Here is a 15589-nt window from a genome sequence, read left to right as displayed (position 1 = left end):
TTAGTCCTTATTCGATTTTAGAATTTTTGAAAAAATCCTTTGACCATTATGAGCTACAGGACTCCGCTACGCAACATCCATATATATAATTAGAAATAATAAATTAAATTACGATAAACTCATATAAAATGAGATAAATACCAACTAAATATATGATTTTTCATTTTTTATGCTTTAATTATTATAAAAGTTCAATCATCTCAGTAAATCGTTTGCTTGTTTTTTTTACGTAAATTGGTTTTCTCAATAATAGAATTTCTTTTGTCGCAGTATAAATTCCTTCTTTTTCTATTCTTTCGGGAATATGTTTATACATATATATATATATATATATATAGTTGTTTTGAGTTATTTTTAAATTGGGCCTTTTACATATTAGCAGTGGGCCCATATTGAGCCATTCATTGTCCTTTCTTATTGGGCCAAGTTATGGGCTAACTGGTAACTATTTGGACTTCTATAGAAGTTAACACCATAATCATTAGGCCCATACTTACATTCGCACGGGATCTAAGGAAAGGATTTTAAGAAGATAATTTCAAATGACTTTGTATAAATGTTAATTTAAGATTTATTAATATTTTATAAAATATAATTCAAAGTGAGATTCCAAGGATTAAAAATAAATTTCAATGTGGAATTACTTAAACAAATTCAAAATTTATACTTTTGAATCTATTAATCCAGACACAATGTTAGGTGATTTGATAAGTGATTTGTAGTTTCAATTTTGAAGATATGAGATGTAATACTGAGTAAATATTGACTAAAATTATAAGTTCTCGTTCTTTGTAAGATCAATACCTGGCATGGGAAGATAATGCCACCCATCAAGTATCAACGACACTCCAATCAAGTTGTGCCCTGATTCGGATCATATCGTCCAGAACTGTGCAGAAATACGTGGATCTTGATAGATATAGTCTAGGGATAATTACATTAAAACCCCTTAAGTGTATTGTAAATATGCAATTATCCCTCCATATTTCATACTTACATGAACTTACCAAGTAACTATTTGTGTGTTTCCCTATGTGTATGTGTCTATAATCGCATATTTTTATTATGTTTCAAAAAGTGTCAGTGTAATTATTCCCGTGATACATATAAGGGCAAAATGGGTATAACATGAGTTACAAACGGCTCCTATTCAAGTGATGAAAAATATCTTCGCTAGTGATTGATGACTTCTTATCACTGAGTGGACATTTCAATGATTTGGAACTCAATTTTTTATTATAAAAATATTGAATTCAAAACCTGATAATAAATCACAAAAAAAAAAAAAAATTGATTACTGTTTTGTTCTTTCTTGACATATTTCAATCGCTACTTCTTATCAAATCTAATACCAAATTGAGATCTCTGCCTTCCTTATTTTAGTAAGGAGACGTAGAATTTGACTCAATATTATATTTAAATTAAATATAATTTTATAATATTTTATCGACATCTTTTATACATAGTTAATGAGCAGTTTTTTGTTATAATTATTCTATTGAAAATTAATTTTTAACAACTATGAACATAGATTTTTTCCCCTAAATTTTATATTTTTCAATTACCAGTTTGTGATATTTTCTATATGTTCAGGCTAAATTCAACTCCAAATACACTTTTCGTTTATTATTAGGGTTGATTATATATTGTCATGCAAATTATAATCGTTTTACACTTTGACGTATAAAATTTTCTTTATGTCGACTTATAATTTCAACTTTACGGAATTTGGTACTTTGCCATTTAAAATTATTTTTTCACCAAGTTTTTTGTCAAAAAACATCACATGCTGCGATGCACATGTAACATTAAAAATTATGTGATGTGATATTTTTCGCATATGCATAATAAGTAATGTTTTTCGGGCAAAAATATAGTCATATATGATAAAATATAAATTTCACAAAATTAAGATAGTATCCACTATTTAAAAAAAAAAAACACAAAAATTATCCATATTTTTCAGATTGATCAGGAAATAAGATGACATGAGAAACGGCCAGAATATTATAATTAGACTAATAAAGCATAATAGATAAAAAAACAAAATATCAAGACTCAAACTTCTGCCAAACAGAACTTTGATGGAAACAAGACTCAAAATTTACATCCCAGACAAAGGTGAAAAGACGGTCTTACCCCTAAGGGGACAAGGACTAGAACTGGTGTTAATACAGTAATGAAAGTGTCTAAAACGTTGTTCTAAGGACACTTGGTCTTGTTGGCGTGGGTGGTCATATCAGTGTAACAAGCCCCACAGAGTTCCCGGTTACCGGAAGTGCCGGGAGGAACACACTTGCACCGCGCGCAGCACGTGCCGCACGCCCTTGTGCACACGTTCGGCCTCGAGTGTTGGCTGCACCTCACCTTGCACAGTCCTCCACAGTCTACACACAACCAAAAATATTAGTATCAATAGAATTACATTTACACCCCTCAACTCTCTCTTATTATAAAAACCAACCCCATCAACAGTATGAAAAAAACTACTGCACTAGGCGAACTTCGTAATTAGCTATAGTAGAGGGGTCTGAATGTAATTTCCTTTACAAAAAAATTCATACCCAAAAATGGCAGCAGCCTTCTATTACTACCTCTCGCCACCTAAATATTCAAAACCAAAAAAAACAAAGTCAGAAGTGCATGCAGAGTATAAAAACAGAGAAAAATAGGAAAATTAAATCCAGGAAATTCAAATAATAATAATAATTAACCAGTGAGACTTCATCTTCAGTTTCGATGTCGGATGAGACCTACAAACACAATCAATTAAGACGAAACCAAACAGAGCATAAGATCAAAACCCTCGAAAAAAGGAAAAGGAAATTATTATAAAATGATAAATAAAAAAAAAAGAAAAAAGAAAATGTGTGTGAATTACCAGAGCGAGGCAGAAGAGTAGAAGAGCAGAGAAAAGAAGCAGACGAGATGATGACATTTTCATGTTAATTTTCAAAAAGACAAAACAAAATGTTTTGCCAAACAGAGCTCTATGGGATTGGGGAGGAAGAAAGTTGGAGGGGGAGAGGTATATATGTTTGTGTATGGTGTGGTGTGTGTTCTGAGCATTGGCTTGCAATTTATAGGTGGCTTTGTGCAGAGTCAAAACTATTTACCGCAGTTAAGACTTCTTACTACCAACCATTACTACTTTCTCCCCTCTCCTAAACTATTTAACAATTCTGAAAATTATACCCCTTGTTTGGTTTTATATTTTCATATTTTTCAATATAAGATAAAACACACTCAATATTTATTTTTATATTTTTATACTTTTTCTGTGTGTTTTTTTGTTTTTTAATTTTCTATATTTGACAATAAACAGTAATTTTTTTCTCCAATAAATACAACATTAAACATACAATATTTATATATAAAAAAGATATGATTTGACAATAAACAATGATTTTTGTCTCCCAAATCCCAACATCAAATCTACACCACTTATTTTAAAATATTTTAAATTAACTCAAAACACAAATCCAAACATATCATCTATTTTCAACACACACTTATTTATCTCTATTTTTCTCTCTATTTCCAAAACACAAAACAAAACAATCAAACCACAGATCGAAACACTATGATACTGTCCTTTCCTGAATATTTTTATCGTTTGAAAAGTTACATTTAATATTTTTTATGTTTATTTTTATATAAATAAATATTTATTTATTAGTTAAAATTTATTAAACTTATTGATATTAGCAATAAAATTGAATGAGAAATCGTATTGATTTTCGTTGATTTATTACTCACTTATTACAAGTTAAATAAAATTATTTTGTTTACCAAAATACCCATATAAAGTGAAGATATGACTCCTTATATGCATCATCGTCAGAATATATATAAATATAGTTTGATCAAAAAAGATTTGTTTAATATGTAATAAGTCAATAGGGCTATGTGTAGATTTTTATTGAACGTTTTTGCTAATATTAGCAATTTTGGTGGTACTTTACTAGTGGAGGGGTTTCTTTAGCTTGTCACGTAGAAACAAATATTGATATTACTATATGTAATTTTTTCAAATCACAATAAATTTAAATGTAATTATATTAAACTTTATGAAAATATGGTAATTAAGAGATAGTTATCCTGATAAATAAATAAATATATTGGAGGGTAGTTTAGTCAATAAATATAATCTCAACCAAAACCAGTTACTCGAGGGGGTTGAGCCTTAATAAGAAGTATGTATTACCAGTCAAACTCCATGGAATTAAAAAAAGGGTAAATTATAATTATTTTTTTTAGATTTGACATAATTATGTAGTACTTCGATGGATATCTGGAATTATCAACTCTAATTTTATTATATTTTTTATTTTATAAAAACCTAAAAATTATAAAAAATCAGAGGACGTAAACAAAAAATATTGAGAATTTGTAATATATATATATATACATAAGAGTTTAAGGAAAATTCCATAAAAAGATTCAATTTATTTTAAAAATAAGTAAAATTTTAATGCGTAATTCACAAGAATATTTTGGCTAATTCACCATAAAAAATAGATCAAAGCCTAACAGAAACTAATGAATTGGATCAGTTGTTATATGGCTGTAAAATTAGGGAGTTGATAATTTTTTTTAAACAATAAAGAGAGTATTGGTATTTATACTAAATTCCATGATAGCTCATTATAATTTATGATGTATTTTACCTAGAATACCCTCAATAAATTTTTCTTTATATAAAAATTAAAACATTTTAGCAATTTTTTATAAATTATTTTGTATTATTTAATTAAATAAATATAATAAAAATTTAAATACGAAACATGACGAATGGGAGAATGGATGGGTATTAGTGGTCTGTTGTCCGTATTTGCGTCAGCATGGGTCCCCACTTATTGGTACAGTACAGTCAAGCCCATCATCCCATGTTTTCTAAGGGCACGTTTGGTAGTATAAGATCTGTTTGATACACATTTTTTTAAAGTAATTATCATTAGGCATAATTACACTTTCCTCTCCTCAATTTTGGTGTAATTTAATATGGACCCTTTATATTTTGAAAAATTTACATCTGATATTTATAAAGTTTGCTTTGGTCTAACAAAAAAATCTCTCTTTTGATTGATTTATTATTAACTTATTGCATGTCAAATACTTTTTTCGAACTAAACTACCCTTATAACGGTGAAAATATCAATAAATTCTATAAAATTTGATTAACGATAGAACTTATTTGTTAGATAGAGGCAAACTTTAAGGATATTAGATGTATTTTTTCAAATTATAAAGGATCTACTGTAATTAATCAAACTTCAGGGGATGAAAGTGTAGTTATCCCTTATTATCATGAATTTATTTAAGCAAATACTAAAACCTAATTTAAGTGGCAAAATTCACACTAAAATTATAAAGTCATAAATTTGAGTTTCATTATAGAAATTTATCTATGTTATTGTGTTTATTATATTTATATTGATAATAATTGTTAATTCACTATATATAATTATTAAATGTTAATAATTGACAAATTAATTATTAGTTAGAAACCAGATTATAATAGTATACTTAACTCGATGAAGACATTGACGACGACTATTACAAATTTTCCTAAATATATATGATTTTATATGAACTACATATATGAAAATAATTAGACGTTCATAACAGAACCATATATATATATAAGAATTTATGAGGTAATGGAATTAAATCGTAAAGATCTTGATTAAGCGGTGTAGGTGCAAAATTGTCCGTAAATTCAGAAAGAATTGAGAATATAATTTAAAAACGACCTTCATAAAATTACCCTATATCAATATTAACAAAAAATATTAATTAACTATAATTATTTAATATTAGTAAATGATTTTGATTCATAGTTATTAATACTTAAAATTCAGAATATAAACCTCTACTCCACAAGTATCATCATATAATTTGAAAAACTCACAATGAGCTCTTTTGTAGTTTGTTATAATTATAAATATTTAATTATTGTCTCAAAATACAAATATTTTATTGAATTAACGGTCATTTAACAAATACATATTCGTAAGAGTTCATTATAGAGGGTATTTATTAGATGATCACTAATCTTAAAAATGTATTTTTAATTTTCAAACAATCAAAAAATATTATAATTATGATAAATTTTAAAACAACGTGTTAATTTACTCTATACTTAAACCAAACACAACTTAACAATATGAATCTTGAAAGTAGGTACTCTACACATACACAAATACATACATAGGGAGAGGGATACATGTACTGAGAATATGGTACGTACACTGACAATTTCAGACAGAGTCTGAGGAATCCAGCCATATTCCAGTTGGATCTATCATTCCCATTCCCTCTCTCAATATATACTATTTTCTAAAAAAAGGAAATACAGAGTAAAAGTGTTGAGTGGAGGGCGTGCAGAAGTAGCGCTTTTTCTATTTTTCGTTAACTGTATGGCGCTGTGGGCACATGGAATTTATGGCACAAAAACGCGTTTTTAATTAAATCAGCACTGTTTGCAAACTCAATGTGAGCTGGACTCTACTACTCCTTACATGATGCTATCCATCCAGAGTTTGTTTCTTGGGAATTGTGATGCCATTATTCATGCACACATTTAGTGGGAATAGAATATGATATATGGAATAAAGACTATAAAAAATTTGATTGCTATAAATATTTAAATTAGGGATAATTACACTCCCCTCTAATTAAATTTGATGAAATTATACATAGATAAGTTGTAATTTGAGAAATTATGTCTAATATTTTTGAACTTTATTTATGTCTAACAAATGAGTCCCCGTCAAAATTTACTAAATTTATTGATATTAAGAAAAAAATTTATGTTGACCAATTATACGTAAATTTAATGTAGTTTGAAAAATTATGTCTAATATTCTTGAAGGTTATTACTGAAATGAATCTTCTTTAAAATTCACTTAAATTTGTTGATATATTAATTGGTATAATTATAATAATTGAAATTCATATTATAACCATAGAGATCGCTTAAGAAACCCAAAAAAGAGTTGGATGAAGTGGGCATTCGAATTTGCATGGATAAGAGCATTGGCTTTGGCCCCACTTCACTTGGAACTTCAATTCACATGAAAAAGATTTTGCTCTCTCTCTCTCTCTCTCTCTCTCTCTCTATATATATATATATATATATCTTGATATATTCGGAATTTTGAGATATTACTAAGAGAATTTCATACTTGACTACTTATACGGAAATAAGTTGTCATGTACTAAGTTTTTGAACTCACTAACCAATTTTAATTGATAGTTTTTTATCGCAGATATGAAATTGGATAAAAGATTTCTTTTGCCCTCTCTCTTTCTGTCTCCCGATGAGAACTTAATCTTATGAGTCCTCAAACCAAAATATCAGAGAACAGCTGGAGTGAAAAGGGCTTTATGTCTAAAAGTATCAGTTAAAGGATGCATTGCATTGTATGGATAAGGGACAAAAGCATGGGACATCCAAATGCAAATTCATTCATAGTGGAGAGTTGTTTTCAGCTGCCTAATTTTGATACTATTGGGACCATTTTTTGCTTTCAGAAAAGGAAAAAGAAATTTAATCTTCATTTTCTTCCTTAAGCTGACTCCCAATGTGCGTATGAAAGCACAATTACATTTGACTCAAATGAATATTGAGGATTTAAATGAAAATGGCAAAGGTAAGGATTTACAAAGAATATGTATAGATGAGAGACTACACTATTTGAATATTAAACATCATCTCTCATAAATTAGCACACAATGTTCTGATAATTCTCAACAAGAATCAAGGTACAGCATAGTTTAGCAAGTGGTATGGACAGTTGCTTGTAAGCTGTTATAGTATATTGATATGTATAGCAACAGAGTTTCATGCACTTCATTGTCCAGAACAGAGTCTGAAACCTAGTGAAACTACTGTCTTTACCTAATCATTAATCTTCTACACGTTTACGGACCAGAAAAATTAGACAAAAGTATCGGTACTACATTAATCAACAAAGTTAAAATGATCTCTGGCCGCCAAAAATTCCTGGGTTCCCTCAAGCGAAATAATCTCATTTGGATATCTGGAAAGGGTGTGGTTTCTTTCTTAACTCAGCTAGGAAGGAAGACCACAAAATGGGAAATTGCTGCTATATCTTAACTCCAAAATGGGGGAAACGAAAAAGAAAAAAGATTATATTCACTCTAGCGATGTGATCTCTTCTAGAAGACAATATTAAGCTCCTTTTCATTCATCTCGTATACATGGTCGCTGGCATCTGTGACAGCACTCTGCATGTTTATTGCATATATTCACTTAAGCTAAACAGTATGATATCAAACAATAAGGCTAGCTTAGGAAACAAACATGAAAAGTGAATTAACCTGTCCCAGTTTGGTGAGGAAGTTGTTCATAAGATTTAATGATGTGAGCCGGACATCTTCATTAGCCTTGAGTGCTTGAGCAATAGCGAAAGCTCCTTCATCCTACATAATGGATGATATGTTACGTAATGACATCACAGAAGCAAATATTATGATGTAACAATCCTACAGAATGTATATTCCATACTCTTATTTCATTGAACCCAAGATTAAGCGATGTCAAAGCTTCATTGACCACCTTCAAGCTGCGAGCAAGGGAGATGGCACCCTGCAAAAGACGTGTAATAAGGCGACAACCAAAATCGGATTGAAGAATGATGAATGGAAAAGGAACCTGAAAGACAATGCAAATAACACAAACCTCATCCCTTAGTCCATTGGCTCGCAGATCTAGGCTTGATATGGTGCTATTGTATTTCAGCATATCTGCAATATATTCAGCTCCAGTGGCTCCTATCTGCCAAATTATGCGGACAGAGTCAAAGAAGAAATCTAGGAAATTGTCGCCACAGTTGTATTTAATTTCTTACCTGACACCAACCAAGCATGAGATCTTTTATGTTCCCATGAAATTTAAGAACTTCTGCTAAAGCCTTTGCTCCTTCAGGTCCAATAGGATTATAACTAAGTTCCAACTGTATATGTGTGAGAGAGAGAGAGAGAGGAAGAGACTTATGGCTTGAATAGTATCATTAAACCAACGAAATAGAGAGACACAACAGGCGAGCACGCACAGTAGTAATGATGGAATTATCTTTCAGAACTCGTGCTATTTCACTGATCCCTTTGGCATGGATGTCATTTCCCCCCTGCAAGTATCAGATGACATCTTCTAAAATCAATCTAACTTCAAGTATCAAGATGACATATTCAAGAATCAAACGGAATTAGGACCATCTCAACTTCCTTTACTTACTAGATCAACATTAGTAACTGAGCGATTCTGCTTCAAAGCCTCTGCTATTTTCTCAGCTCCCTGGACAAAAAGTAATGGAAGACATCAATGCGCAGTATTATCTTGGCGAGGTCCAGTAATCCTCAATCATACAAGGCATAACTTGAAGGAACAAAGAACCAAATGCAGTAATTTGGGGTAGTTTAAAGATAATTAATTTTAACTTCCACCTCATCTCCAATATCATTCATGTAAAGATTAATCCACAACAAGCTCTTGCTTTTTTTGATGTACTCAGCAACATGAAAGGCTCCTCTAGCACTAATTGAGTTGTTTGCAAGATCCAAAGCCGTAAGCTTCCCTACATGGACATGTGAATTGTCAGATCTGATGCATCGTGCATTGGAACAACATAACAAAAAATGTTATGGAGCAGAACAAACCTTTACGAGAAGATAAGCCAGATATCAGAGCACGGACTCCTTCATCTCCAATAGAGTTCCCTTGCAAATACAATTCCTAGAATATATCGTCGTACAACACATACAGTCATGAATATAGAAGTCAAATATTAAGAATAAAGTTAAACAATGCCGCATATCAACAGTGACCGCATATCTGAATCGGGCAAATATATCTCAGCATGTGGCTTAGGCAAAGTTTATTCCTAGAACCGAATGACGCACATTAAATTACGACATCTTAGTGGATGAATTTTGATGTCTCTAGGTTGGATTAACATGATTGTCATGGCACAAACACAATATGGGAGGTCCAAGTGATGAAACATTTAAAAATCAAGTAAATCAAATTAAAAAAAAAGAAAACAAAAACAGTGAGAAGGATACCCTCACGGATTTGTTTCCCTCCAGCCCTTTTGCCAATGCAGCTGCACCAAGGGGACCACCATAATTGCCACTGCGACAACATACACTAATGTTCTAAAACAAGTTGCTGTATATAAGTAGGAAAACTAGACCAAGAGAAGATAGTACATAATTAAGAAAAAAAAATCAGTTCTTTTATTTTATATTTCCCACTCAACTACAAAATCTGTGTCAATTTGGTTGGAAGAACTTTACTTGAGGTATATCGACAGTAGACTTTTATTCTCAAGAATTGCTCCAGCAAGGCTAGAAAATCCCTACCTCCATTTCCAAATTACAAGAAAACAGAATTAGTAGCCAAACCCAATGTATTTATACAATCTATGAGACAAAAACACAGCAAACTATGATTTCATACAGAGTAGTCAATAAAATTATTATTAAGTTCAATGACACGCAAGGTTGAATTTTTCTTCAACATCTCAGCAATAGCTTTTGCTCCCTGCATACGTGAAATGAGGAGAAATTAAGTGCTTTATAGACAATGTTTTGTAAGACATATCTCTGATGAAACATGTCTGTAATCTACCATTTGAATGCCAAAAGTAGGCTAACCTCATCCCCAAATGCACTACTACTAATTTGTAGCTTCTGAATACCAGAATTATCCACCAGAATGTCACATAAACACTGCAAGAAGTAGAATTTGATAAAAATTAAAATTTGAAACATGCATGTGTTACACCAAAAATACTTGAAAAAGCCATTTAAATTAAACAACCATAAATAAAGATTAAAATAAATAGAAAAACATTTCACTATCATATGATTTGATTCTTATGAAGATCACCTGCCTAAAGAATGTAAAACTTCCTAGTCACTAATGCCATGTTTGGTTTCATTTGCACTCAGTTTTTAGTTATGGAAACAAAGATGAAAGTAAAACATATTTGTTTCTACGTATTCTCACTGGAAATGTTTTACTATCATTCTCATGTCAATCATTACTTTTCTTTTTATATATATTTTTATGCATATAAAATTTTCAATCATTACTTTTATAAACTAGTAACATATTTTTTCAATAATACTTTGACATGACATCATTAACAATTCTAAATCAATGAAAAACATAACTATAAATTTTATTTGGAAACAAACTGTATTTGATTTCTAACAACTAATAACGAAAACAAAACTATCATTTTCATCAAATAAAAAAGATATATTGATTAGACACCACTAACAGCATAAAACACAATCTCATCAACTAATCCAAATATTATTCTCCTTTTCACAAGTAAACCTATACAAAATTTAAAGCACACATTTTCCCACCGAAATTGAACAAAACCAAACATGGTCTAGATTTAGTGAATCTGAGGAATACAATGAAGCGTGAAAGGATCATGCGCTGTAATATTTTACATAAGGGAAGACCAGTTCAAACAAACTTGTGCAAGAATAAACACAGTTCACCAGGAATATATATAGACTTTAGGCGGAACAAAATGAAAAGTATAAACCTAAAGCCCCATATTAAGGAGATTATATCTTTTTTATGCATCAGAAAGACAAAAAAAAAAAAAAAGAAAAAGAAAGACAGAAAGAAGAGAGAATTGCAGAAGTGAGATTAATATCAAAAGAAGCTTCAAGTGTCAATCACCTACCTCATAATCTCCACACAAGGAATAACATCCAAAAACAAATCTATCAGTATCTTAGTTAATCTTACCTTCACTCCTTCATCCCCTATGGAATTTCCCGATAAGTTAAGAGATTTTAGTGCAACGTTTGATTGCAAAACTCCATCAAAAGCCTTTATTCCTTCGGCGGTAATCTCATTGCCAGCGAAATTCACTTCTTCAGCAGTCTGACAATGACAATAGGAAGGAGTCATGGATGGAGGTACTCAAAGCTTGGAGGCCAGCGTTTTAAGCTCAAAAATATTAATTTAAAGAAAACTGTAACCTGATTATATGCTAAGCTCTCAGCTAGGAAGAATAGCCCTTCGTCTCCAAATTTTTGACCTAACAACACCTTGTATGGTTAGGCCAATCCTCTGTCAGAGGTTCAAAGGACTTCTGCTTAATGACACACGACACAATAGAAAAAGGAAAAGAAAAGGTCCTATTGAAGGTTGTTTGACAGGAGAAATTTTTTCTTATCGGGCTGCTATGGTGAAAGGGAAAATATCAGAGAAATAAGGTGACTCTATCTAGGACATACAGATGAGAAGGGAACAAGACGCCATATATATAATATATAATAGAAAAGTTAACAACAAAACTGAATAAGCAATAAACTTTACAATTACCTGACACGTCAACACTTTGGAATGACCTAAGCTCTTTAGCAAAATCATTCAGCCTCAGTTTGGATTCCCTTTCAATCTTTGCCCCAAAGGATGATAGCAAATTTGTCCCAGGGGCAAAGGACCATTTCACTCCATGCGCAGGTTTATTCTCTTCAGCTGCAGACTTGGTAGGTTTTGGTAGAAGGATTTTCTCCACCAATTTCCATAAAACTGTCAGCTGGAAGGTGTAGATTAGTTACCAATTGAGAATTTGCTTCTCCATAAAGAATCTTTACAGTCAACAGATGGATAGATATATGCGAAGAAAAGGAAAGAAAGACAAGGAACTTTCTTTTTTCTCATCTGTTAATGCAAAGGAAATGACAAGAGCAGTTAGTGCCTAACGATGATTCTGGGAGAGAATTAAAATCAATCCTTAAACTCCTCCCTAATCAAATATATTCCACTTCATATGAAAAAGTTTCTAAGATGCTTTAATAGAAGACAAAGGAGACAAATTGTCAACTCTTCTTTTACCTTAACCTAAACATTCCATGACAAAAATAAAGCTGAATTGCAATAACTTGTCTTAAGGTTGTCCTCAATGATTCTCAAATTAAGGTGGACGGAACTTTATGGATTCAGATAAGAAATAGAGCAAAAATAAGCTGGACAACTGCGGCAAGTTAACAGCTCAGCCAGTAATTAGAGATACTTCATAGAATATTAATTAGAAAATAGAGTTTAGATTGCAAGCGTTGACCTTAAATCATAAGCAGAAACATGCACATCATCCGACTACAATATGAGTAGCGGCAACTGTATCAACTAACCTCGCAAGATCTCTAAACAGGCTTTTCTAGATTTTGAATAACCTGAAGCAGCATGCTTTTCAATTCATAACTTAAACTATACATACCCTGTCGAATTCAAGCTGTTTCACCCTAGAACAACAATACAAGCAATCGCTACCAAAATCCTGACACCTACACGTCTCATAGTTCCATGTCCAACGTGAAATTGAACAGTCATCCCCGGAAGAAATCAGAAAGCTAATAACAGAATCCAATATGATAAAGAAACCACGATATCCAATTATCCATTATAACCGCACCTAGTGACTAAACAAAAGAGAACACATGTAACTGGGAAAATGCATACCGAAAGTCACAACAACAAATGCGCCCGCAGGGAGAACAAAGGAAACAATATCTTTGACTGGAGCAACGGGAGCTGGAGCTTGAGCCTGCTTGTAAACTCTGCGAGAACTAGAGCCACGATTCGAACTGCGGCCGCCAGAACCCGACGCCGCCGCTTTAATATTGAACTTTTTCAAATGCGAGGCCCGCAAAATGATCCTAACCGGAGTAGAAGGGGAGATTTTTACCAGCGAACTGCAGTACAACGAACTCCTTCTCGTGGAGCTCATTGTCCATAGTTCGTTTCTCTGTTTGTTCTGAAATCCGAAATTAATCTGATACACCAAACAAAAAACAAAATCTCAATATGAATCAAAAAAGAAAAACGATTAAGCTTTCAGATATCTGCATACCTTCGGATGAGAACACAGAGAAAGCGTTGACGTAGACACCATTTAGAGTGTATATACAGTTCTTGTATCTATATATTAGGGGGGGGGTTTGGAGGGGGGGGGGGGGTAGGCAATGGAGGAGCAGAGTACTACTACTGCAGAGAGAAGGGGATAGAATAGAAACGGCGATTCGCGAAGATGATGATGGATTGAAGAATGATAGAAGTAATTGGGTTTGGGCTGAAGGAATTCCTATTAGGCTTCTTATTGTGGCCCAATAATATCGGGATATGGGCCTACCCATCTTATCAAAACTGACTTTAAAAAAAAACTTGATAGTCTTCGATCGGTATGGTTTTCTTTATTCGGTTAATCGTATCGACGGATAATCAAAATATTAAATGTACAATATATATATTTAATATTTTTATTTTATAAATTTATAAATTATAACATATATATATTTATATTATATTATTTTAGTGATTATTATTTTACTGTTCTCTTCCTTCACGATTTTACTAATCAATTTTTTTCTTGATGTGTACCAAAAACTTGGCCACACTACAATGATTGAAGGATCTTTGAAAAATTTTTAATATTATCAGAGGGTTAGTCCTATAAATAGAGGTTAATATTCTGATACTTAAATCAATAACGATTTAAAGAAGAAATAAAAGGGACAACTTGATTTAAAGTGAGAATAATGGTAAGAAATAATGATAAAGTGTATATATTCGTGTGGACTGTAGAGTACAAAATATAGGCTCAAAATAGTATAAAAATCGAAAGAGAAATGAGAGGATTAGTTAGAATTTGGTGTGTATAGACCAAGATATGGTGGTTGTGGAGTTCCATATGGTGTTGGAAAGCCTTTCAAGTTGGTTATCATTTGGAACAAAATATCTGTGATTTGAATAAATATTGACTGAAATACGTGAACTAAACTGAATTATGCCGTATCTGTCTAAAAATCCAGGAATGGATTACTTGCTGATTCCCAACACATTTGTTACTGATTTACTTGAAACCACCTGGAGATATTTTAGGCTACGTGCAAAAATGTGTTGGTAAACTACATGACGTGTCATTCCAATTGTATTATGACGTATTTGACTGAAATGAGCTTATTTCATGGTCCTGTTAGTTTAGTAAAATAGTAGGTAAACATGTGGGTTTTTCTTCTATTTGATAGGCTTTATCCGTCCTTCTGATGGGCCTTTTATCTATTCGACTGATGAGTCAGCTAGATTCTTAGTCGGTTAGGCTAGTTAGCCTAGCTTGTAGCTTGGCCTAATAATTTAGCGGCATCATGACTTTTTAAAATCAAAACTTCAAATCAAGATTCAAAACCCAAATCAATTTTGGATAGGTATTTTAGGATAAAAATCATAAAATGAAATTTCTTTTAAAAAAAAATTGGTTATTCAACTTTTAACCGATTGGAAGAGAAAAGATCGATTATAATCGAATTGAAGACCTCTACAAATGTACATTAAGAATTAAATTTTTCAATAGTTAAATTTAATGAAATTTAAATTCAAATAGATGGAAAATTCAAGTAACAAGGAATAAGATTAGAAATATGTCAAAAAATGTCATTACATCAAAATAAAATATAAAACGGAATGCAAATAAGTCTGATATTTTGAATAAACTTGGGTTTGGGCTGAAGGAAACTTTAAATACGC

At 31.6% G+C, this 15589-nt stretch overlaps 2 protein-coding genes across 3 annotated transcripts; both read right to left on the bottom strand.

Annotated features, from left to right (window-relative positions):
* Window positions 1-1984: 1984 nt before the first annotated feature.
* LOC105168210 (snakin-2) lies at window positions 1985-3072 on the bottom strand. Its single transcript, XM_011088188.3, has 4 exons — window positions 2882-3072; window positions 2715-2753; window positions 2565-2604; window positions 1985-2387 (listed from the first exon to the last, which is right to left on the bottom strand). Exons 1-4 carry the CDS (start codon window positions 2942-2944, stop codon window positions 2203-2205), a joined length of 327 nt encoding a protein of 108 aa, XP_011086490.1. The 5' UTR covers window positions 2945-3072; the 3' UTR covers window positions 1985-2202.
* A 4730-nt stretch (window positions 3073-7802) lies between these two features.
* Window positions 7803-14040, bottom strand: EMB2004 (RNI-like superfamily protein). Of its 2 annotated transcripts, none has more exons than XM_088884241.1 (18): window positions 13920-14040; window positions 13529-13841; window positions 12389-12598; window positions 12043-12101; window positions 11807-11944; window positions 10687-10761; window positions 10490-10573; window positions 10327-10388; window positions 10093-10162; window positions 9688-9763; window positions 9475-9605; window positions 9266-9325; window positions 9084-9158; window positions 8880-8984; window positions 8711-8806; window positions 8537-8617; window positions 8346-8451; window positions 7803-8283 (listed from the first exon to the last, which is right to left on the bottom strand). In XM_088884241.1, the coding sequence occupies exons 1-18, from the start codon at window positions 13959-13961 to the stop codon at window positions 8213-8215; spliced, it is 1854 nt and encodes a 617-aa protein (XP_088740367.1). In that variant the 5' UTR covers window positions 13962-14040; the 3' UTR covers window positions 7803-8212. The 2 variants fall into 2 exon arrangements, with proteins under 2 accessions (XP_088740367.1, XP_011086489.1); XM_011088187.3 differs by having other exon boundaries at window positions 7803-8256; window positions 8350-8451.
* Window positions 14041-15589: the final 1549 nt, after the last annotated feature.

Source organism: Sesamum indicum, linkage group LG8 (assembly GCF_026168435.1).
Source record: "Sesamum indicum cultivar Baizhima isolate 11 linkage group LG8, ASM2616843v1, whole genome shotgun sequence".
NCBI lineage: Eukaryota > Viridiplantae > Streptophyta > Magnoliopsida > Lamiales > Pedaliaceae > Sesamum > Sesamum indicum.
Note: the sequence above shows the minus strand (reverse complement) of the source record. Positions and strands in the feature narration are given on the sequence as shown.

Coding starts and splice junctions, on each gene's coding strand:
- EMB2004 (XM_088884241.1), bottom strand. CDS start 13,961: ATGGTGTCTACGTCAACGCTTTCTCTGTGTTCTCATCCGAAG. Junction 10,389..10,489: donor ATAATTTTATTGACTACTCT/GTATGAAATCAT, acceptor AAATGGAGGTAG/GGATTTTCTAGCCTTGCTGG. Junction 8,985..9,083: donor ATAATTCCATCATTACTACT/GTGCGTGCTCGC, acceptor ACACATATACAG/TTGGAACTTAGTTATAATCC.
- LOC105168210 (XM_011088188.3), bottom strand. CDS start 2,944: ATGAAAATGTCATCATCTCGTCTGCTTCTTTTCTCTGCTCTTCTACTC. Junction 2,754..2,881: donor TACTCTTCTGCCTCGCTCTG/GTAATTCACACA, acceptor TTGTGTTTGTAG/GTCTCATCCGACATCGAAAC. Junction 2,388..2,564: donor AAGGCTGCTGCCATTTTTGG/GTATGAATTTTT, acceptor GGTTGTGTGTAG/ACTGTGGAGGACTGTGCAAG.